This window comes from Bombina bombina, chromosome 4 (assembly GCF_027579735.1).
Source record: "Bombina bombina isolate aBomBom1 chromosome 4, aBomBom1.pri, whole genome shotgun sequence".
Taxonomy (NCBI): domain Eukaryota; kingdom Metazoa; phylum Chordata; class Amphibia; order Anura; family Bombinatoridae; genus Bombina; species Bombina bombina.
In genome coordinates this window covers 871,075,580-871,098,110 of record NC_069502.1, presented here as the reverse complement: position 1 = coordinate 871,098,110, position 22,531 = coordinate 871,075,580, and the positions used below count along the sequence as shown (strand labels likewise).

Genomic DNA, 22,531 nt, shown 5'->3' with positions numbered 1-22,531 from the left:
ATTGATGTTTGCCTTTTGCTTTTTTCTCTATCAGAGGCCTATGCTTTTGCATTTTTTCCCATTCCTGAAACTGTCATATAAGGAAATAGATAATTTTGCTTTATATGTTTTTTTTCTCTTACATTGAGCAAGATGTGCCAATCTGATCCTGTCTCAGAAGTTTCTGCTGGAACATTGCTGCCTGATATCGGGTCTACCAAAGCTAAGTGCATTTGTTGTAAAAGTGTAGAAATTATTCCACCAAATGTCATTTGTAATAGTTGTCATGATAAACTTTTACATGCAGATAGTGTTTCCATCAGTAATAGTACATTGCCTGTTGCAGTTCCTTCAACTTCTAATGTACATGATATACCTGTAAATTTTAAAGAATTTGTTTCTGATTCTATTCTGAAGGCTTTGTCTGCATTTCCACCTTCTAATAAACGTAATAGGTCTTTTAAAACTTCTCATTTAGTTGATGAAATTTCAAATGACCAGCAACATAATAATTTATCCTCTTCTGATGAGGATCTATCTGATTCAGAAGATCCTTCCTCAGACATTGACACTGACAAATCTACTTATTTATTTAAAATAGAGTATATGCGTTCTTTATTAAAAGAAGTGTTAATTACTTTGGATATTGAGGTAACCAGTACTATTGACGTTCAGTCTAATAAACGTTTAAATTCTGTTTTTAAACCTCCTGTGGTTTCCCCAGGGGTTTTTCCTATTCCTGAGGCTATTTCTGATATAATTTCTAGGGAATGGAATAAGCCAGGTACTTCTTTTATTCCTTCTTCAAGGTTTAAAAAATTGTATCCTTTACCAGCAAAATCTATAGAGTTTTGGGGGGAAAATCCCCAAAGTTGATGGGGCTATTTCTACTCTTGCTAAACGTACCACTATTCCTATGGAAGATAGTACTTCCTTTAAGGATCCTTTAGATAGGAAGCTTGAATCTTATCTAAGGAAGGCCTATTTATATTCAGGTCATCTTCTCAGATCTGCTATTTCTTTGGCTGATGTTGCGGCTGCCTCAACTTTTTGGTTGGAGAATTTAGCGCAATGAGAATTGGATCCTGGCATATCTAGCATTACTCGCTTACTGCAACATGCTAATCATTTTTTTTTTGTGATGCCATTTTTGATATTATTAAAATTGATGTTAGATCCATGTCTTTAGCTGTATTAGCTAGAAGAGCTTTGTGGCTTAAATCTTGGAATGCTGATATGACATCTAAATCTAGATTACTATCTCTTTCTTTCCAAGGTAATAATTTATTTGGTTCTCAGTTGGATTCTATTATTTCAACTATCACTGGAGGAAAAGGATTTTCTCTGCCTCAGGATAAAAAACCTAAGGGTAAATCTAAGGCTTCTAACCGTTTTCGTTCCTTTCGTCAGAATAAGGAACAAAAACTCAATCCTCTTCCCAATGAATCTGCTTCCAATTGGAAGCCTTCCTCAAATTGGAATAAATCCAAGCCATTTAGGAAACCAAAGTCTGCCCCTAAGTCCGCATGAAGGTGCGGCCCTCATTCCAGCTCAGCTGGTAGGGGGCAGATTAAGGTTTTTCAAGGATTTTTGGATAAAATCTGTCCAAAATCATTGGATTCAGAGCATTGTCTCTCAAGGGTATCGAATAGGATTCAAAGTAAGACCTCCTGTGAGAAGATTTTTTCTCTCATGCATCCCTGTAAATCCAGTAAAAGCTCAGGCTTTTCTGAAGTGTGTTTCAGACCTGGAGTCTTCAGGGGTAATCATACCAGTTCCTCCTCAGGAACAAGGTTTGGGGTTTTATTCAAACCTATTCATTGTACCAAAGAAAGAAAATTTATTCAGACCAGTTCTGGATCTGAAAATTTTGAATTGTTATGTAAGAGTACCAACTTTCAAGATGGTGACTATAAGGACTATTCTGCCTTTTGTTCAGCGAGGACATTATATGTCCACAATAGACTTGCAGGATGCATACCTTCATATTCTGATTGATCCAGAACACTATCAGTTTCTGAGATTCTCTTTTCTAGACAAGCATTACCAATTTGTTGCTCTTGCATTTGGCCTAGCAACAGCTCCAAGGATCTTTTCAAAGGTTCTGGGTGCCCTATTATCTGTAATCAGAGAACAGGGTATTGCGGTCTTTGCTTATTTGGATGATATCTTGGTACTAGCTCAGTCTTTACATACTGCAGAATCTCACACGAATCAACTAGTGTTGTTTCTTCGGAAACATGGTTGGAGGATCAATTTATCAAAATGTTTCTTGATTCCTCAGACAAGGGTCACCTTTTTAGGCTTCCAGATAGATTCAGTGTCCATGACTCTGTCTCTAACAGACAAGAGACGTTTAAAATTGGTCGCAGCATGCTGGCACCTTCAGTCTCAGTCATTCCCTTCAGTGGCTATGTGCATGGAAGTTTTAGGTCTCATGACTGCAGCATCGAACGCGATCCCCTTTGCTCGTTTTCACATGAGACTTCTACAGCTTTGCATGCTGAATCAATGGTGCAGGGATTATACAAAGATATCACAATTAATATCCTTGAATCCCAATGTACGACACTCTCTGACATGGTGGATAGATCACCACCGTTTGGTTCAAGGGGCTTCTTTTGTTCGGCCAACCTGGACTGTAATCTCAACAGATGCAAGTCTTTCAGGTTGGGGAGCTGTTTAGGGATCTCTGACAGCACAAGGGGTTTGGAAATCTCAAGAGGCGAGATTACCAATAAATATTTTAGAACGTGCAATTCTCAGGGCTCTTCAGTTTTGGCCTCTGCTAAAGAGAGAACCATTCATTTGTTTTCAGACAGACAATATCACAACTGTGGCTTATGTCAATCATCAGGGTGGGACTCACAGTCCCCAAGCTATGAAAGAAGTATCTCGGATACTTGCTTGGGCGGAATCCAGCTCCTGTCTAATCTCTGCGGTGTATATCCCAGGTGTAGACAATTGGGAGGCGGATTATCTCAGCCGCCAGACTTTACATCCAGGGGAGTGGTCTCTCCATCCAGATGTGTTTTCTCAGATTGTTCAGATGTGGGGTCTTCCAGAGATAGATCTCATGACCTCTCATCTAAACAAGAAACTTCCCAGATACCTGTCCAGGTCCAGGGATGTTCAGGCGGAAGCAGTGGATGCACTGACACTTCCTTGGTGTTATCATCCTGCTTACATCTTCCCGCCTCTAGTTCTCCTTCCAAGAGTGATAAAATCATCATGGAACGGTCTTTTGTGTTGCTGGTGGCTCCAGCATGGCCACACAGGTTTTGGTATGCGGATCTGGTTCGGATGTCCAGTGGCCCGCTTTGGCCACTTCCGTTACGGCCGGACCTACTATCTCAAGGTGCTTTTTTCATCAGGATCTCAAATCATTAAATTTGAAGGTATGGAAATTGAACGCTTAGTTCTAAGTCATAGAAGTTTCTCTGACTCAGTGATTAATACTATGTTACAAGCTCGTAAATCTGTCTCTAGAAAGATTTATTATAGAGTTTGGAAGACTTACATTTCATGGTGTTCTTCTCATAAATTCTCCTGGCATTGCTATACTTCCTGATATTCACTGTTTTGTACAGGCTTTAGTTCGTATTAAGCCTGTCATTAAATCAATTTCTCCTCCTTGGAGTCTTAATTTGGTTCTGAAGGCTTTACAGGCTCCTCCATTTGAGCCTATGCATTCTTTGGACATTAAACTACTTTCTTGGAAAGTGCTGTTCCTTCTGGCTATCTCTTCTGCTAGAAGAGTTTCTGAGCTATCTGCTCTTTCTTGTGAGTCTCCTTTTCTGATTTTTCATCAGGATAAGGCAGTTTTGCGGACTTCTTTTCAATTTTTACCTAAGGTTGTGAATTCTAACAACATTAGTAGAGAAATTGTCCCTTCCTTGTGTCCTAATCCTAAGAATTTTTTGGAAAGATCCTTACATTCTTTGGATGTGGTAAGAGCTTTGAAATATTATGTGGAAGCTACTAAAGATTTCAGGAAGACTTCCAGTCTATTTGTTTTATTTTCTGGTCCTAGGAAAGGTCAGAAGGCTTCTGCTATTTCCTTGGCTTCTTGGTTGAAACTTTTGATTCATCAAGCTTATTTGGAGTCGGGTCAGGCCCCGCCTCAGAGAATTACAGCTCATTCTACTAGATCAGTCTCCACTTCGTGGGCTTTTAAGAATGAAGCTTCATTTGAACAGATTTGCAAAGCGGCGACTTGGTCCTCTTTGCATACATTTACTAAATTCTACCGTTTTGATGTATTTGCTTCTTCGGAAGCAGTTTTTGGTAGAAAAGTTCTTCAGGCAGCTGTTTCAGTTTGATTATTCTGCTTTAGTTTTAATTTTTTTCCTTTCAAAGATGAAATAAACTTATTTTTTTGGGTTGTGGATTAATTTTTTCAGCGGAATATGGCTGTTTTTATTTTTATTCCCTCCCTCTCTAGTGACTCTTGGGTGGAAGACTCCACATCTTGGGTATTGATATCCCATATGTCACTAGCTCATGGACTCTTGCCAATTACATGAAGGAAAACATAATTTATGTAAGAACTTACCTGATAAATTAATTTCTTTCATATTGGCAAGAGTCCATGAGGCCCACCCTTTTTATGGTGGTTATGATTTTTTGTATAAAGCACAATTATTTCCAAATTTCCTTTGTTGATGCTTTCTACTCCTTTCTTTATCACCCCACTGCTATTCGTTAAACTGAATTGTGGGTGTGGTGAGGGGTGTATTTATAAGCATTTTGAGGTTTGGGAAACTTTGCCCCTCCTGGTAGGATTGTATATCCCATATGTCACTAGCTCATGGACTCTTGCCAATATGAAAGAAATGAATTTATCAGGTAAGTTCTTACATAAATTATGTTTTCCTCTTGAACATAGTTCCGTTAACCCATATTTATACCACTATTTGTGAATCAAGTATGGATTTAAAAAAAAATAATTTGCAGTAAATGCTGGACTACGCCCAAGTTTCCATGTCTTTAAATTTGCCGGTTGGTTTAAATTGTCACCATTTTTCATTTACAGGCTTAATTTTAAATATTTACACACTTGTGTTGATAACATAAATAAATTAAAAAAAGGGCACCCATTGACCCTGAAAAGAACCCCTGGCAGTTCAGGCGAAACATGTTAACGGGATACTAAACCCACATTTTTTTCTTACATGATTCAGATAGAGAATTGCAGTTTTAAGCAATTTACTCCTATTATCAATTTTTCTTTGTTCTCTTGCTAACTTTATTTAAAAAGCTTGGAATGTTAAGCTTAGGAGCTGGCTCATTTTTGGTTCAGAACTTGGGTTATGCTTGCTTTATTGGTGGCTAAATGTAGTTACCAATAAGCAAGGCAAGTGCTTTCCAGGGTGCTGAAATCTCTTCATTGTTCCGAAGCAGGAAGGCACTTTCAGACCAGTTTTGGATCTAAAGATTTCTGAACAAGTTTGTACGGATTCCATCTTTCAGAATTGAAACTATCAGGACTATTCTGCCTTTTGTTCAGCAAGCTCACTTTATGTCCACAACAGATTTAAAGGATACATACCTTCCTATTCCTATTCCCACAGAACATTACCAGTTTCTGAGGTTTGCTTTTCTGGACAAGCATTTTCAGTGTGTTGCTGTTCCATTTGGTCTAGCTACAGCTCCAAGAATATTTACCAAGGTTCTGGGTGCCCTTTTGTCTGTAATCAGAGCTCAGGGTATTGTAGTGTTCCTTACCTGAACGATAACTTGGAACTAGCTCCGTCTTTTCCTTTGCAGAATCTCACATCTATCAACTATTGTTGTTTCTTCAAAGACATGGTTTGAAGATCAATTTGCTAAAGAGTTCCTTGATTTCTCTCACAAAGGTTACTTTCCTAGGTGTCCAAATAGACTTGGTGTCCATGAGTTTTTCTCTAACTGAGCAGAGATGGATGAAATTTGTATCAGCTTGTCTGAACCGTCAGTCTCTTTCAGTCCCTTCAGTGTTTATGTGTATGGAGGTTCTAGGTCTCATGATTGCAGCCTCAGATGCAATTCTATTTGTTCAGTTTCACATGAGGCCTCTTCAGCTTTGTATGCTGCGTCAATGGTACAGGAATTATACTCCGCTATCTCAAAAGATAATCTTAGATTCCTGTACAAGTCGGTCTCTGAATTATCAGTTTATTATTCACAGGGCTTTTGCTCCTCCTACCTGGTCTGTGATCACCACAGAAGCAAGTCTTTCAGGTTGGGTAGCTGTCTGGGGGTTTCTGCCCGCACAGTGGGTTTGGGGTCCTCAGGAGGAGAGGTTACCAATCGATATTCTAGAACTCCGTGCAATTATTTTGGTGCCCTTCAATCTTGGCTCCCTGTCTTATCTGCGTTTCCAGGTGAGGCAGACAATGTCACAGCAGTAGCTTTTGTCAACCATAAAGTGGGAACTCACAGTTCCCTGGCTATGATGTTGGTGTCTCAAATTCTCTATTGGGCAGAAGTGAATTCTTGCATGATCTCTGCGATTCACATCCCAGGAGTGAACAATTGGGAGGCAAAATTTCTTAGTTGTCAGCCTCTACATCCAGGAGAGTGGTCACTTCACTAGAATGTGTTCAATCAGATTGTGTATCTTTTGGGTCTCCCAGAAATAGATCTGATGGCCTCTCGTTTGAACAACAAACTTTCCAGGTACTTTGCGAGGTCCAGGGATCCTCAGGCAGAGGTAGTGGATGCCCTAGTAGTTACTTGGTCATTTGAGCCTGCTTATCTGTTCCCTACTCTGGTTCTTCTTCTGTGCGTGATTTCCAAGATAAGCTTGTAGAAGTCATTTGTAATCCTGATTGCCCCAGTGTGGCCTCACAGATTTAGTATGCAGATCTGGTTCAAATGTCCAGTTGCCCTCCTTTGCCTCTTTCTCTGCGGTCAGACCTGCTGTCTCAAGGTTCTTTCTTCCATCTGAATCTAAAGTCTCTAAACTTGATGGCATAATTCTGAGGCATAGAGGTTTCTCAGATTCAGTGATTGAAACTCTGATTTAGGGTTGAAAACTTGTTTCTAGAAAGATTTATCACAAAGTTTGGAAAAGTTTAATTTCCTGGTGTGCAAATCATGTTTTTTCCTGCCATTCTTTTAGAATTCCTCTGATTCTACAGTTTTTGCAGGGTGGTTTAGATAAGGGTTTATCTGCCAGTTCCCTGAAAGAGCAGATCTTTGCTCATTTTCAGGTTTGTTCCAAAGAAAGATAGTTAGTCTTTCTTATGTTAATGGTTTTCTTCAAGCTTTGGTCCGAATTAAACCAGTTATCAAGCCTATTTCTCCTCCTTGGAATGTTAGCATAGTGTTAATGGTTTTTCAGGCTCCTCCCTTTGAGCCCATGCATACATTTGACATTAAACTTCTTTCATGGAAAGTATTGTTTAGTTTGGCCAGAGTTTCTGCATCGTCTGCTCTTTCTTGTGAGTCTCCTTATCTGATTTTTCATTTACTACTGCAATAACCTGCAGGCGAACCGCGGCCAGTAGAGCTGGCAGCACCTTGGGGAACACTCAGGGTGCCATAGCCAGTCCAAATGGAAGCGCAAAAAAACTGGTAGTGCTTGTCTAGGAAGGCGAACAGAAGGAAACGGTAGTGATCCCTGTGGATCTGAATGTGAAGGTACGCATCCTTCAAATCTGACCCTCTTAGACCAGGAGAAGAATGGATCTTATTTCCATCTTAATGGTGGGAACCCTTACGAACCTGTTGAGGCCGGTCAAGTCCAGAATGAGATGGAACGTGCCCTCTTTCTTGGGGACCACAACGAGGTTGGAGTAGAACCCTTTTCCACCTCTGAGGAATTGGAATCACCACACCCATGGCTATGAGGTCGTCCACCAGTGGAGTAGGGCCGATCTCTTTACTGGGTTTCGTGAAACCCTTGAAAGAAGGAAGCAGTCCCTTAGGGGACGGGACTAAAAGCTTCTTCTGTATCCTTGACAAACAATGTCCAGAACCCAATGGTCCTGGATGGACTGAGCCCAGTCCCTCTGAAACGGAGCTAGTGTGCCCCTCCCCATACAACCTGATCCCAGGTTGGGGCGATCCCATCATGCTGACTTATTGTCCTGGGAAGGCTTTTTGGTCTGCTTATTCTTATTCCAGGGAACTCCCTGGGAACTCCCCTGTTAAGCCCAGGGATCTGCCCTGTCCCTCCCACTATCTGAAACTGTCAGTTTACAATAGAGAAAATACAAAGTGCTATGTAATGTAATGTAGTATGATCCTAAGTTATTAAAGTAACACGTAAACTTTCCAAGCATAATCAGAATGTGTAAAATCACTGCTAGATTAACATTTAAATGTATTAAATTACAAATGAAAAAGTGCAAAAGACCCAATCTGAAATGTGTAGTAATATAAAATACAATGCAGAAAGTGTAAGTATAACAAAACTCTCATATCATTCAGTTCTATATTGCACTGGCTTGTCTATGCTTCACATACATAAATGAGAGAGATCTTGCCGTGCTGTAGAGTTACGTTCTTTTTCTTTTGAATATTTAGTGAGTTTAGCCCTTGACAAGCTTGACAACATTTGGATATCAGGGCCTGAGAGACATATAGCTTCATTAGCTTGCTTTTTGGATCATACCTGCTTTAGAGAAAGTGATATACCAGCGCCTTGTGTGATTGTGTATATTTTTATTCCAATCTCTACAGCTCTATTTTAACTTTTATTCACAGGACTGCAGATTAGTTGTTAGTTTAAAAGTTTACTTAATGGACTTAGTATATTAGTTTAGTACTTCTGAGTTAAAAACAATTTGTTTGTATAAGTTAGTAGTTTTAATTTTAAAAATGTATCAACCTTTTTGTTGCAAAGCAAAGAGGTTACTGGCTTTGCACTTAGTATATATGTTGTATTTGCTGGGTCTGTTTGTTCTGAAGCTACACAGTTTTTTAATACCAATAGGTATACTATTTTAAAAAAAGGTTACTAATTGAACTTAAAGGGATACTGAACCCAATTTTTTTCTTTTGTGATTCAGATAGAGCATGCATTTTTAAGCAACTTTCTAATTTACTCCTATAATAATTTTTTCTTTGTTCTCTTGCTATCTTTATTTAAAACAGAAAGTCAAGAACCCTGGACAGCACTTGTTTATTGGTGGATGAATGTATCCACAAATCAGCAAGAACAACCCAGGTTGTTCACCAAAAATAGGTCGGCATCTTAACTTATATTCTTGCTTTTCAAATAAAGATACCAAGAGAATAAAGAACATTTGCTAATAGGAGTAAATTAGAAAGTTACTTAAAATTGCATGCTCTATCTGAATCACAACAGAAACAATTTGGGTTCAGGGTCCCTTTAAATATAGTATAGTAGCTAGCCACCAATCATCTGCTAGCTCCCTCCCTGCTTCTGAGCCTCCACCTACCTGTAGATATGCTTTTCAACAAAGGATACCAAGAAAAAGAAGCAAATTGGATAAAATAAGTACATTGGAAGTTGTTTAAAAGTGCATGCTCTATCTCAATCATGATTTGAAAAAAATAGTTTTGTGTCCCCTTAAAGGGACACTCAGGTTGAATTAAATTTTCATGATTCAGATACAGCATGTAATTTTAAACAACTTTCCAAAGTGCACATTCTTTTATATTTATACTTTTTGAGTCACCAGATCCTACTTGAGCATGTGTAAGAATTCACAGACTATACGTATATGCATTTGTGATTGGCTGATTGCTATCACATGGTACAAGGGGAGTGGAAATATACATAACTTTTGTTTTGAAAAATTTGTTATGAAAAAAAATTACTAGTCATTTGAAGTTCAGACTAAGTGCTATTGCATTGTCTTGTTATCTTGCATTTGTTGATTAAGCAAATCTAATGTGTTGACTGGTCCTTTAAATAAACACTTTCAGCATAGTATTCAAATTACTGTACCTTTTAAGTAAACTTTTTAGTTGTACCAAAAAATGCAGTGCACAAAAATTAGATGTATAAATAAAATAATAAGTTAAAGAATTACATAATTATAGCTAATATAGCTGATTACAGCCTCAGATAAAGAAAATGGCAAGAATCTGCACTGTAGCTCAAAATTAACATTTTAGTTTTAAATGAAACTTTTTGACAAAAAACGTTTGAAACTAATACAACATGACTGAAAATGAACTAAAAGAAAATTTAACAAAAATAATATTTGAGAAAACAAAAAATGTTCCTGTGTGCATCACTATATAGTTATTTTATATATTATACATTACTTTTTAATATGAAATAATAATCTGATATGAAGAAAATATTCATCACAAATAAACAACGTGGTATAAATCCAACCTTCTACAAAAATAAAGCTAAGTGCTTTATGCACTCAAGCTGTAGTTATAAAGCTATAAATAGTTTTGGATCTGAAATAATTGCATTTCTAAAATGGTCTGTAACACAATTTTTAAAGCTCCAAATGCACAAGATAATTATTTTCCATTTAAGTGATTTTCAAATATGGGATGCTGGGAAATCCTTAAAAATAGTCTCTATTGACCAGTGAACTGTCTTTAAGCCTTAGAATAGCTAGTCTTCTTCCTTTTGTAGTAGACACAAATTCAGAATAGTTAAAATGTTCTAAAATTAAATATATATTCCATTAATAAATAGCATTATTCCTATTGTGTTTATTTTTCAACAGGTAGCTTCACAAACTTCGATGATCTTAGTGCTGGTCAAGTCCCTGTAGGAAATGCATGTTCTAAATGTGAAGAATGTTTTACCAAGAAATCAAATCTTATTAAACATCAGAAAATGCATAAAGAAGAGAGAGGATTTCCATGTACTGAATGTGGGAAATGTTTTACTCTGAAATCAACTCTTTTAACGCATCAAAAAAATCATACAGACAAGAACAGATTTTCATGTTCTGAATGTGGGAAATGTTTTATGTGGAAATCACAACTTGTTATTCATCACAAAATTCATACAGGAGTGAAAGCATTTGTATGTTCTGAGTGTGGAAAATCTTTTACCCAGGAATCGCATCTCGCTACTCATCAGAAAATTCATACAGGAGAGAAAGCATTTTCATGTTCTGAATGTGGGAAATGTTTTACTCAGAAATCCTCTCTTATTAATCATCAGAAAATTCATACAGGAGAGAAAGCATTTTCATGTTCTGAATGTGGCAAATGTTTTGCTCTGAAATCAACTCTTATAACTCATCAGAAAAATCATACAGATGAGAAAAGATTTTCATGTTCTGAATGTGGGAAATGTTTTACTTGGAAATCTCAACTTATTACTCACCAGATAAGTCATACAGGAGAGAAAGCATTTTCATGTTCTCTATGTGGGAAATGTTTTACTCTAAACTCAACTCTTAATCGTCATCAGAAAATTCATACAGGAGTAAGAGAATTTTCGTGTTCTGAATGTGGGAAATGTTTTACTTTGAAATCACATCTAAATGATCATCTTAAAATTCATACAGGAGAAAAGGAATTTTCATGTTTTGAATGTGGAAAATGTTTTACTCTGCAATCAACTCTTATAAGTCATCAGAAAACTCATACAGGAGAAAGGGCATTTTTATGTTCTGAATGTGGGAAATGTTTCACTCTGAAATCACATCTTATTACTCATCAGAAAATTCATACAGGAGAAAAGGCATTTTCATGTTCTGAATGTGAGAAATGTTTCATTCGTAAATCAGCTCTCATCGCTCATCAGAAAATTCATACTGGAGAAAGGGCATTTTTATGTTCTGAATGTGGGAAATGTTTCACTCTGAAATCACATCTTATTACTCATCAAAAAATTCATACGAGAGAAAAGGCATTTTCATGTTCTGAATGTGGGAAATGTTTTACTCAGAAAACACAACTTATAACTCATCAAAATAATCATACAGATGAGAAAAGATTTTCATGTTCTGAATGTGGGAAATGTTTTACCTGGAAATCTCAACTTATTAGTCACCAGATAAGTCATACAAGAGAGAGAGCATTTTCATGTTCTGTATGTGGGAAATGTTTTAAATTAAAATCAACTCTTATTCGTCATCAGAAAATTCATACAGGAGAAAGAATTTTCCTGTTCTGAAATTTAGAAATGTTTTACTCTACAATCAACTCTGAGTCATAAGAAAATTAAGGCATTTTCATGTTCTGAATGTGGGAAATGTTTTATTCAGAAACCCGGCTCTTATCGCTAATCCTAAAATTCATACAAGAGAGAGGACATTTTCATGTTCTTAATGTGGGGAATGTTTTACAACATCTTATCTCTTATCCAAAATATTCATATTAAAAATTGTAATGTTTTGAATGCAGGAAATCAAATCTTAATCTCTTGAGTGTGTAGAAGGACACAGTCGTTATCCAAGCAAGGTCTAGAGTGCTGATGATGACTACGTCTTCCTCCTTAGGGGAAGTGAGCACTTCCAGTACAGATCACACTCCCATGCACCTCAAGCAGTAACAAGGTGGCTGAGTGTCTTTGGCATTAACAATGGAATCACAAAGTCCCAGAAACCTGGACATGCCAGGCTGCTGCAGGCTAGAAAAGGGAACCGGTAGAGGGTATTAAAACACCTTGGTCTCTGCTTCGTTATGGCTTAGGAACCACCATGACCTGCTCCCCTGCCTTTCAAACATATGATTTGGGTATATAAAGTTTAAGCAAATTTAAAAAAAGATAAACAACATTTTGGTAATGAGGGGGTTTCTATGGACATCAAAAAGGCCTAAACACACCAAAGACCTTTTGTTATAAAGCTAACAAGCCCCTCTTTCAAATAAAGTCCCTATATATATTTGAATAGGCAGGTAATCATTGTAGTAATAGTAATCTCCAGACATAAATAAAATGTGCATTTATTTGAGTAGAGGCTCATGGGAACTCCTATATGCAGATCAAATTGATATAAATACAAGCCTTTGTGTTTATTTATACAAAGATAAATCCTTCATTGAAATCTAGGTACTGTTGAGGGCATTGTAGTCAGGTGATCACTAAGGCAACAGCAATTTACTAGCTCAAATTTAAATTGACCAGGTGCATAAGTATAAAAGGTAGTATTTTAGTATCTTAATTTATATTAGACAAAATAAAATTACGTATCTCCTGAGAAAGAATAATGCATATACTTTATGTATATTTTCTTGTCAAGCACAAGTTGTAGTTGCACAAAATAAAACTAACAATAAAAAAAGAAAACATTATACCCCTGGTTGAACTGTCGTTGGGACATATGAAAACTTTAATGTGATTGTTATTTCTGTACGTTTGTTTTTTAAAAACCAAAATAAATATCATTTAACTCAAAAAAATAAAATAAAAAGAAAACATAACAAATTCAGCTAGTATTACATCTTGCTAAAATAAGTACATCAAAGCCAAATCATGACCAGACTGGTGTCTTGGATTTCCATTTTTTGAATATTAAGTTTTCTTTCATGTAATTGGCAAGAGTCCATGAGCTAGTGACGTATGGGATATACATTCCTACCAGGAGGGGCAAAGTTTCCCAAACCTCAAAATGCCTATAAATACACCCCCACCACACCCACAATTCAGTTTGACAAACTTTGCCTCCTATGGAGGTGGTGAAGTAAGTTTGTGCTAGATTTCTACGTTGATATGCGATTCTCAGCTCTTTTGAAGCCCGGTTCCTCTCAGAGTGCAGTGAATGACAGAGGGATGTGAAGGGAGTATTACCTATTGAATGCAATGGTCATCCTAACGGGGATCTATTTCATAGGTTCTCTGTTATCGGTCGTAGAGATTCATCTCCTACCTCCCTTTTCAGATCGACGATATACTCTTATATACCATTACCTCTGCTGATTCTCGTTTCAGTACTGGTTTGGCTATCTACTTTATGTAGATGAGTGTCTTTTGGTAAGTATGTTTTATTTAAGACACTCTTAGCTATGGTTTGGCACTTTATATTTAAAGTTCTAAATATATGTTTGTACTTAAATTTGCCATGATTCAGGTTATCAGTATATTTCCTTTTTGCAGACTGTCAGTTTCATATTTGGGAAATGCATATAAAAAAAAAATAAAAAAAAAATCTTACCTGAAATTTTCAAATTGACTCTCTTTCTAAATTGTGGGCTGTTAGGCTCGCGGGAGCGCAAAATGCTATAATTTATTGCGTCATTCTTGGCGCAAGACTTTTTTGGCGCGAGAATTACGTTTCTTGACGTAACTTTGTCATTTCTGGCGTCTTAGTTGGCGCCAAGTTTTTTCACGTGGTTGCGTCATCTATGACGCACGTGTTTGTTGCAGACGTTTTTGGCGCCGAAAAATATTTTGTCAGTTGTGGGCGTCATACTTGGCGCCAAACTTTTAACATTATTTAAGAATTCATTTCTTTTTGCTTCTGGTTCCAGAGGCTTATTTTGTTTTGCATTTCTTCCCATTCCTGAAACTGTCATATAAGGAAATTGATATTCTGCTTTATATGTTGTTTGTTTTTTTTGCAAGATATCTCAAAACTGTTCCTGTATCAGAAAACACTGTTGGATTCCTGCTGACTGATATCAGTCCTACCAAAGCTAAGTTAATTTTATTTAATGTTATGAATTTTTATCTTTAGCTATGGTTTGTAATAAGTTATCATGATAAACTTTTACATGCAGAGAAAATGTCCATCAGTATTAATGCATTGTCTGTTTGCTATTCTTTTAACATCTATTTACTAGATATACCTGGGAATTTATAAGAATATTTTTCTGATTCTATTCAGAAGGCTTTGTCTGCCATCCCCGCCTTCTAATAAAATGTAAAGGTCTTTTTTTTTTCTTTTTTTTTTAAAATAAAAAAATTCTCATTTTAGTTGATGAATTTTTCAAATGACCGACAACATACTGAATTATCCTTCTCTGTTGAGGATTTATCTGATTCAGAATATCCTTCATCAGATATTGACACTAACAAATCTACTTTTTTATTTTTTTGTCCCTTGTTGAAAAAGTGTTGATTATATTGTATATTGAGACTAGTCCTCTTGATTTTAAGGCTAGCTATCATTTAAATTCTGTTTATTAACCTCCTGTGGTTACTTCAGAGGTTTTTTTTCCAGTTCCTAATACTAGGGAATGGAATAGGCCTAGTACTTCTTTATTCCTTCTTTAAGGTTTTTAAAAAAAAAAGTTGTATCCTTTGTCAGCAGTTTGGAGTTTTGGGAAAAGATCCCCAAAGTTAATGGGGCTATCTCTACTCTTGCTAAACGTACTACTATTCCTATGGAAAATAGTATTTATTTCTTTTACAAGATATACCGATTCCACGGGTTTCATCCTTTACTTGTGGGATATATTCCTCCTGCTAACAGGAAGTGGCAAAGAGCACCACAGCAGAGCTGCTATATAGCTCCTCCCTTAACTCCTCCCCCCATTCATTCTCTTTGCCTATGCTAGTAATAGGAAGGGTAAAGTTAAGAGGTGATAAAATAATAGTTTTAGTTTCCTCAATCAAGAGTTTTTTATTTTAAAATGGTACCGATGTGTACTATTTATCCTCAGGCAGGACATAGAAGAAGAATTCTGCCTTGAGTCTGATGATCTCAGCGGTTGTAACTGAGATCCTTGTTTGCTTCCCACAAGATGACTGAGGAGTACAGAGAAAGCTTCAGTGTGGGGAATGTTTCTGCTACATGCAGCTTTGAGGTATGTGCAGTCATGTATATTCTGAAGAGACCTGGTAGATTCAGAATTGGCTGACATATTTTACATCTTGTAAGAGGGGTAAGCAGTAGTCCGGGTAGGGTGGTACTGGACCCCTGTGTTTAATGACCTTTGTGAGATCTGCAAGGGACACTTAAGGGCTTGGTTAGACACTGAGACAGCCTGGAGTATGCTATTTTTTTATTGAAATAAGGCTTATCAGGGCTGATACGTTTATATTTTGGGGTTCCACATGGCACTTAAATATATTAGGCATTGCTTATTCAGACCGGATTTTTTATACTGATTGGGGCAGGTAGGCGCCACAGCAGAGCTGTGGCGAAGTGCAGAGACAGTTTAAACGTTTTCTTTTCATTGTAACGTTACTTTGTGGGCCTCACCGTATTTTTAAGGGTCAAAGTCCTTTTCTTACTAGGGTGCAATATCCGACTGCACATTAGGTGCTTTCCCTATCAAAATTTTCAATTTTCCTTAACGTTTTAGCACTTTTGGGAACTCTGTGTACACTTTTTTTCCTTAAAGGTACAGTAACGTTTTTTTTTTTACTAAATAGTTTTTCTCACATAATAAAGAGTGTTAACGACTTGTGCTGTTATTACTAGTCTGTTCAACATGTCTGACAATGAAGAAAGTCAGTGTTCTATGTGTTTAGAAGCCATTGTGGAACCCCCTCTTACATGGTGTCCTTCTTGTACTGAAAGCGCCCTACACTGTAAAGATCATATTTTAGGTAATGATAGTGTGCCTAAGGATGATTCTCAGTCTGAAGAGAACCAGGATATGCCACCTAATTCTCCTCAAGTGTCTCAACCTCTAATGCCCGCACAAGTGACGCCAAGTACCTCTAGTGCATCTACTTCTTTTACTTTGCAAAATATGGCTGCAGTCATGTCTACTACGCTTACAGAGGTATTATCCAAACTGCCAGGTTTGCAGGGTAAACGCCATAGGTCAGATATTAATGTTAATACTGAACCCTCTGATGCCTTAGTGGCTATTTCCGATGCACCCTCACAATGTTCTGATTGGGGGTTAGGGATTTTATGTCTGAGGGAGAACTTTCAGAGTCAGGAGGTTTATTACCTCAGACAGATTCGGACGCCATGTCCTTTAAATTCAAATTAGAACACCTCCGCTTATTGCTTAGGGAGGTTCTGGCGACTCTGGATGATTATGATCCTATCACAATTCCCCCAGAAAAATTGTGTAAAATGGACAAATATTTGGAGGTACCTACTTACACGGATGTTTTTCCGGTTCCTAAGAGAATTTCGGAAATTGTTAAGAAGGAATGGGATAGACCAGGTATACCGTTTTCTCCCCCTCCTAATTTTAAGAAAATGTTTCCCATATCTGACACCATACCGGACTCCTGGCAATTGGCTCCCAAGGTGGAGGGAGCTATATCTACTTTGGCTAAACGTACAACTATACCCATTGAGGACAATTGTGCTTTTAAAGACCCTATGGATAAAAAATTAGAGGGTCTTCTAAAGAAACTATTTGTTAACCAGGGTTTTCTCTTACAGCCTATAGCCTGCATGGTTCCAGTAACTACTGCAGCTGCCTTTTGGTTTGACGCCCTGGAAGAGTGTCTGAAGGTTGAGACACCTTTAGAGGACATTTTAGACAGAATTAAGGCTCTTAAACTAGCAAATTCTTTTATGACTGATGTTGCTTTTCAACTTGCAAAATTAGCAGCGAAAAACGCAGGCTTTGCCATTGTAGCGCGTAGAGCGTTATGGCTAAAGTCATGGTCTGCTGACGTATTGTCTAAATCTAAGCTTTTATCTATTCCCTTCAAAGGTAAGACCCTATTCGGGCCTGAACTGAAGGAAATAATCTCTGACATTACTGGAGGTAAGGGTCACACCCTACCTCAGGACAAGCCCCTCAAGATGAGGAGTAAACAAAATAATTTTCGTTCCTTTCGAAACTTTAAAGGAACAGCCTCTGCTTCCTCTTCCTCCACTAAGCAGGAAGGGAACTTTGCTCAATCCATGGCGGTCTGGAGACCTAACCAGGCCTGGAATAAGGTTAAACAAGTCAAAAAGCCCGCTGCTGCTACCAAGACAGCATGAAGGGGCAGCCCTCGATCCGGGACCGGATCTACTAGGGGGCAGACTCTCTTTCTTTGCTCAGGCTTTGGCAAGAGATGTACAGGATCCCTGGGCATTGGAAATTGTGACCCAGGGGTATCAGTTGGAATTCAAGGACTTCCTCCCAAGGGGAAGATTTCATCTTTCACGATTGTCTGTAGACCAGACAAAAAGAGAGGCGTTCTTACACTGTGTAAGAGACCTTTACACCATGGATGTAATTTGTCCAGTTCCAGATCTGGAACAGGGGCAGGGGTTCTATTCAAACCTATTCGTGGTTCCCAAAAAAGAGGGAACCTTCAGACCGATTTTAGATCTCAAATATCTAAACAAGTTTTTCAGAGTCCCAGCGTTCAAGATGGAGACTATTCGTACAATTTTGCCAATGATCCAGGAGGGTCAATGCATGACCACGGTGGACCTGAAGGATGTGTACCTTCACATTCCTATCCACAAGGATCATCATCAGTTCCTGCGATTTGCATTTCAGGACAAATATTACCAGTTTGTGGCCCTTCCCTTTGGGTTGGCCACGGCTCCCAGGATCTTCACAAAGGTTCTAGGGTCTCTTCTAGTGGTCCTCAGGCCGCGAGGCATAGCGGTGGCGCCCTATCTAGACGATATCTTGATCCAGGTGTCAACCTATCATCTGTCCAAATCTCACACTGACAACGTGTTGTCATTTCTAAGAACTCACGGTTGGAAAGTGAATGTCGAAAAAAGTTCATAGTTCCACAGACAAGAGTTCCATTCCTGGGAACTCTGATAGACTCGGTAAACATGAAAATATTTCTGACAGAAGTCAGAAAATCAAAGATTCTAAATACTTGCCGAGCTCTGCAGTCCATTCATCGGCCATCAGTGGCTCAGTGTATGGAAGTCATCGGACTAATGGTAGCAGCAATGGATATCATCCCGTTTGCTCGCTTTCCTCTCAGACCACTACAACTGTGCATGCTCAGTCAGTGGAAAGGGGATTATGCAAATTTATCTCCTCAGATAAATCTGGATCAAGAGACCAGCGATTCTCTTCGGTGGTGGTTGTCACAGGACAATCTGATGTGCTTCCGCAGGCCATCTTGGGTGATAGTAATGACGGACGCCAGTCTCCTGGGCTGGGGTGCAGTCTGGAATTCCCTGAAGGCTCAGGGTGTGTGGACTCAGGTGGAGTCTCAATTGCCAATCAATATTCTGGAACTGAAAGCGATATTCAACGTACTGCTGGCGTGGCCTCAGTTGGCTTCGGTCAAATTCATAAGATTCCAGTCGGACAATATCACGACTGTGACATATATCAATCATCAGGGGGGGAACAAGGAGTTCTCTAGCGATGATAGAAGTATCAAAGATAATTCGATGGGCAGAGGCTCACTCTTGCCATCTGTCTGCGATCTATATCCCAGGAGTAGAAAACTGGGAAGTGGATTTTCTAAGTCATCAGACTTTTCATCCGGGGGAGTGGGAACTTCATCCGGAGGTGTTTGCAACCTTGATTCATCAATGCGGCACACCGGAATTGGATCTGATGGCATCTCGACAGAATGCCAAACTTCCACGTTACGGGTCCAGATCAAGGGATCCCCAGGCTGTACTGATAGATGCTCTAGAAGTTCCTTAGTCGTTCAACCTGGCTTATGTGTTTCCACCTTTTCCTCTCCTTCCTCGTGTGATTGCCAGAATCAAACAGGAGAGGGCTTCAGTAATTCTAATAGCGCCTGCGAGGCCACGCAGGACCTGGTATGCAGATCTAGTGGACATATCGTCTCTGCCACCGTGGAGACTGCCATTGAGAAAGGACCTTCTCATTCAAGGTCCTTTCCAACATCCAAATCTAACTTCTCTGCAGCTGACTGCTTGGAGATTGAACGCTTGATTTTATCTAAGCGGGGTTTCTCTGAGCCGGTCATTGATACTCTGATTCAGGCTCGCAAGCCGGTTGCTAGAAAAATTTACCATAATATATGGCGTAAATATCTTTATTGGTGTGAATCCAAGGGTTACTCATGGAGTAAGATTAGGATTCCTAGGATTTTTTCTTTTCTCCAAGAAGGATTGGAGAAGGGATTATCAGCTAGTTCCTTGAAGGGATAAATTTCTGCTTTGTCAATTTTGCTTCACAAGCGTCTGGCAGATGTCCCAGATGTTCAGGCTTTAATCAGAATCAAGCATGTGTTTAAAACAATTGCTCCGCCATGGAGCTTGAAGTTAGTTCTTAATATTATAATATAATATATATATATCTTGGAAAGTTTTGTTTTTAGTAGCTATTTCTTTGGCTCGAAGAGTTTCTGAGCTTTCTGCATTACAATGTGATTCCCCTTATCTTATATTCCATTCTGATAAGGTGGTTTTGCGTACTAAACCTGGATTCCTTCCTAAGGTTGTTTCACATAAGAATATTAATCAGGAAATTGTGGTTCCTTCCTTGTGTCCTAATCCTTCCTCTAAGAAGAAACGTTTGTTACATAATTTGGATGTGGTTCGCTCTTTGAAGTTTTATTTACAAGTGACCAAGGATTTCCGTCAAACATCTTCCGTTTGTTGTTTATTCTGGGAAGCGTAAGGGTCAAAAAGCTACGGCTACCTCTCTTTCTTTTTGGCTGAGAAGCATCATCCGCCTGGCATATGAGACTGCTGGACAGCAGCCCCCTGAAAAGATTACGGCTCATTCCACTAGAGCTGTGGCTTCCACTTGGGCTTTTAAAAACGATGCTTCTGTTGAACAGATTTGTAAGGCTGTGACTTGGTCCTCCCTTCATACTTTTTACAAATTTTACAAATTTGATACTTTTGCTTCTTCGGAGGCTATTTTTGGGAGAAAGGTGCTTCAAGCAGTGGTGCCTTCCGTTTAGGTTCCTATCTTTTCCCTCCCTTTCATCTGTGTCCTAAAGCTTTGGTATTGGTATCCCACAAGTAAAGGATGAAACCCGTGGACTCGGTATATCTTGTAAAAGAAAAGGAAATTTATGCTTACCTGATAAATTAATTTCTTTTACGATATACCGGCCCACCCTGTCATTTTGAGACAGGATTTATTTTTTTATAAACTTTAGTCACCTCTGCACCTAGTTATTTATTTTCCTTTCTCTTCCTATACCTTCGGTCGAATGACTGGGGGAGGAGTTTAGGGAGGAGCTATATAGCAGCTCTGCTGTGGTGCTCTTTGCCACTTCCTGTTAGCAGGAGGAATATATCCAACAAGTAAAGGATGAAACCCGTGGACTCTGTATATCGTAAAAGAAATTAATTTAGCATAAATTTCCTTTTTAAAGATCCTTCAAATGGGAAACTTGTATCTTAGCTAAGGAAAATTAATTTATTTTCAGGTCCTTTTCTCAGGTCTGCAATTTCTTTGGCTGATGTTGCAGCTGCATCAACTTTTTGTTAGAGATTTAGTGCAACAAGAATTGGATTCTGGTTCATCTAGTATTGTTCGCTTACTGCAACATACTAATCAGTTCTGATGCCATTTCTGCTACATTGGTGTGTCCGGTCCAAGGCTTCATCCTTACTTGTGGGATATTCTCATTCCCTACAGGAAATGGCAAAGAGAGCACACAGCAAAAGCTGTCCATATAGCCCCCCCTCTGGCTCCGCCCCCCAGTCATTCTCTTTGCCGCTCTGAACAAGTAGCATCTCCACAGGGATGGTAAAGAGTATGTGGTGTTGTAGTTTTATTTCTTCTATCAAGAGTTTGTTATTTTAAAATAGTGCCGGTTTGTACTATTTACTCTACAACAGAAAGTGATGAAGATTTCTGTTAAAAGAGGAGTATGATTTTAGCACCAGTAACTAAAATCCATTGCTGTTCCCACGCAGGACTGTTGAAACCAGAGAACTTCAGTTGGGGGGAACAGTTTGCAGATTTATCTGCTTCAGGTTTGACCAGTCTCTTTTCTAACAAGACCTAGTAATGCTAGAAGACTGTCAGTTTTCCCTTATGGGATCGGTAAGCCATTTTCTTAGACTCAGTAACAGAATTAAGGCTTATAAATTGGGCTCTATGCTGGTTGACACTATTGTGGGCTAAATCGATTTATTTTTATCATATTTATATGACATTTGGAGTGTTTTGCAAACTTTGAAAAACTTTTGGGAACGTTTATTTCTTTCATGTAATTAACAAGAGTCCATGAGCTAGTGACGTATGGGATATACATTCCTACCAGGAGGGGCAAAGTTTCCCAAACCTTAAAATGCCTATAAATACACCCCTCACCACACCCACAATTCAGTTTTACAAACTTTGCCTCCAAGGGAGGTGGTGAAGTAAGTTTGTGCTAGATTCTACGTTGATATGCGCTCCGCAGCACGTTGGAGCCCGGTTTTCCTCTCAGCGTGCAGTGAATGTCAGAGGGATATTGAATGCATTGATCTCCTTCTACGGGGTCTATTTCATAAGGTTCTCTGTTATCGGTCGTAGAGATTCATCTCTTACCTCCCTTTTCAGATCGACGATATACTCTTATATTTACCATTACCTCTACTGATTCTCGTTTCAGTACTGGTTTGGCTTTCTACAAACATGTAGATGAGTGTCCTGGGGTAAGTAAATCTTATTTTCTGTGACACTCTAAGCTATGGTTGGGCACTTTATTTATAAAGTTCTAAATATATGTATTCAAACATTTATTTGCCTTGACTCAGAATGTTCAACTTTCCTTATTTTTCAGACAGTCAGTTTCATATTTGGGATTATGCATTAAATTATCTTTTTTTTCTTACCTCAAAAAATTTGACTTTTTTCCCTGTGGGCTGTTAGGCTCGCGGGGGCTGAAAATGCTTCATTTTATTGCGTCATTCTT

At 38.5% G+C, this 22,531-nt stretch overlaps 1 protein-coding gene across 6 annotated transcripts in view; it reads left to right on the top strand.

The window, feature by feature from the left end:
* Window positions 1–13,157, top strand: part of LOC128657365 (gastrula zinc finger protein XlCGF26.1-like) — a 103,722-nt gene extending 90,565 nt beyond the window's left edge. For all 6 annotated transcript variants that reach the window (XM_053711686.1, XM_053711684.1, XM_053711688.1 and 3 more), the window contains one exon: window positions 10,629–13,157. In XM_053711686.1, coding sequence (XP_053567661.1) covers window positions 10,629–12,034 — 1,406 coding nt within the window. In that variant the 3' untranslated portion in view covers window positions 12,035–13,157. The remainder of the gene's footprint in view (window positions 1–10,628) is intronic.
* Window positions 13,158–22,531: the final 9,374 nt, after the last annotated feature.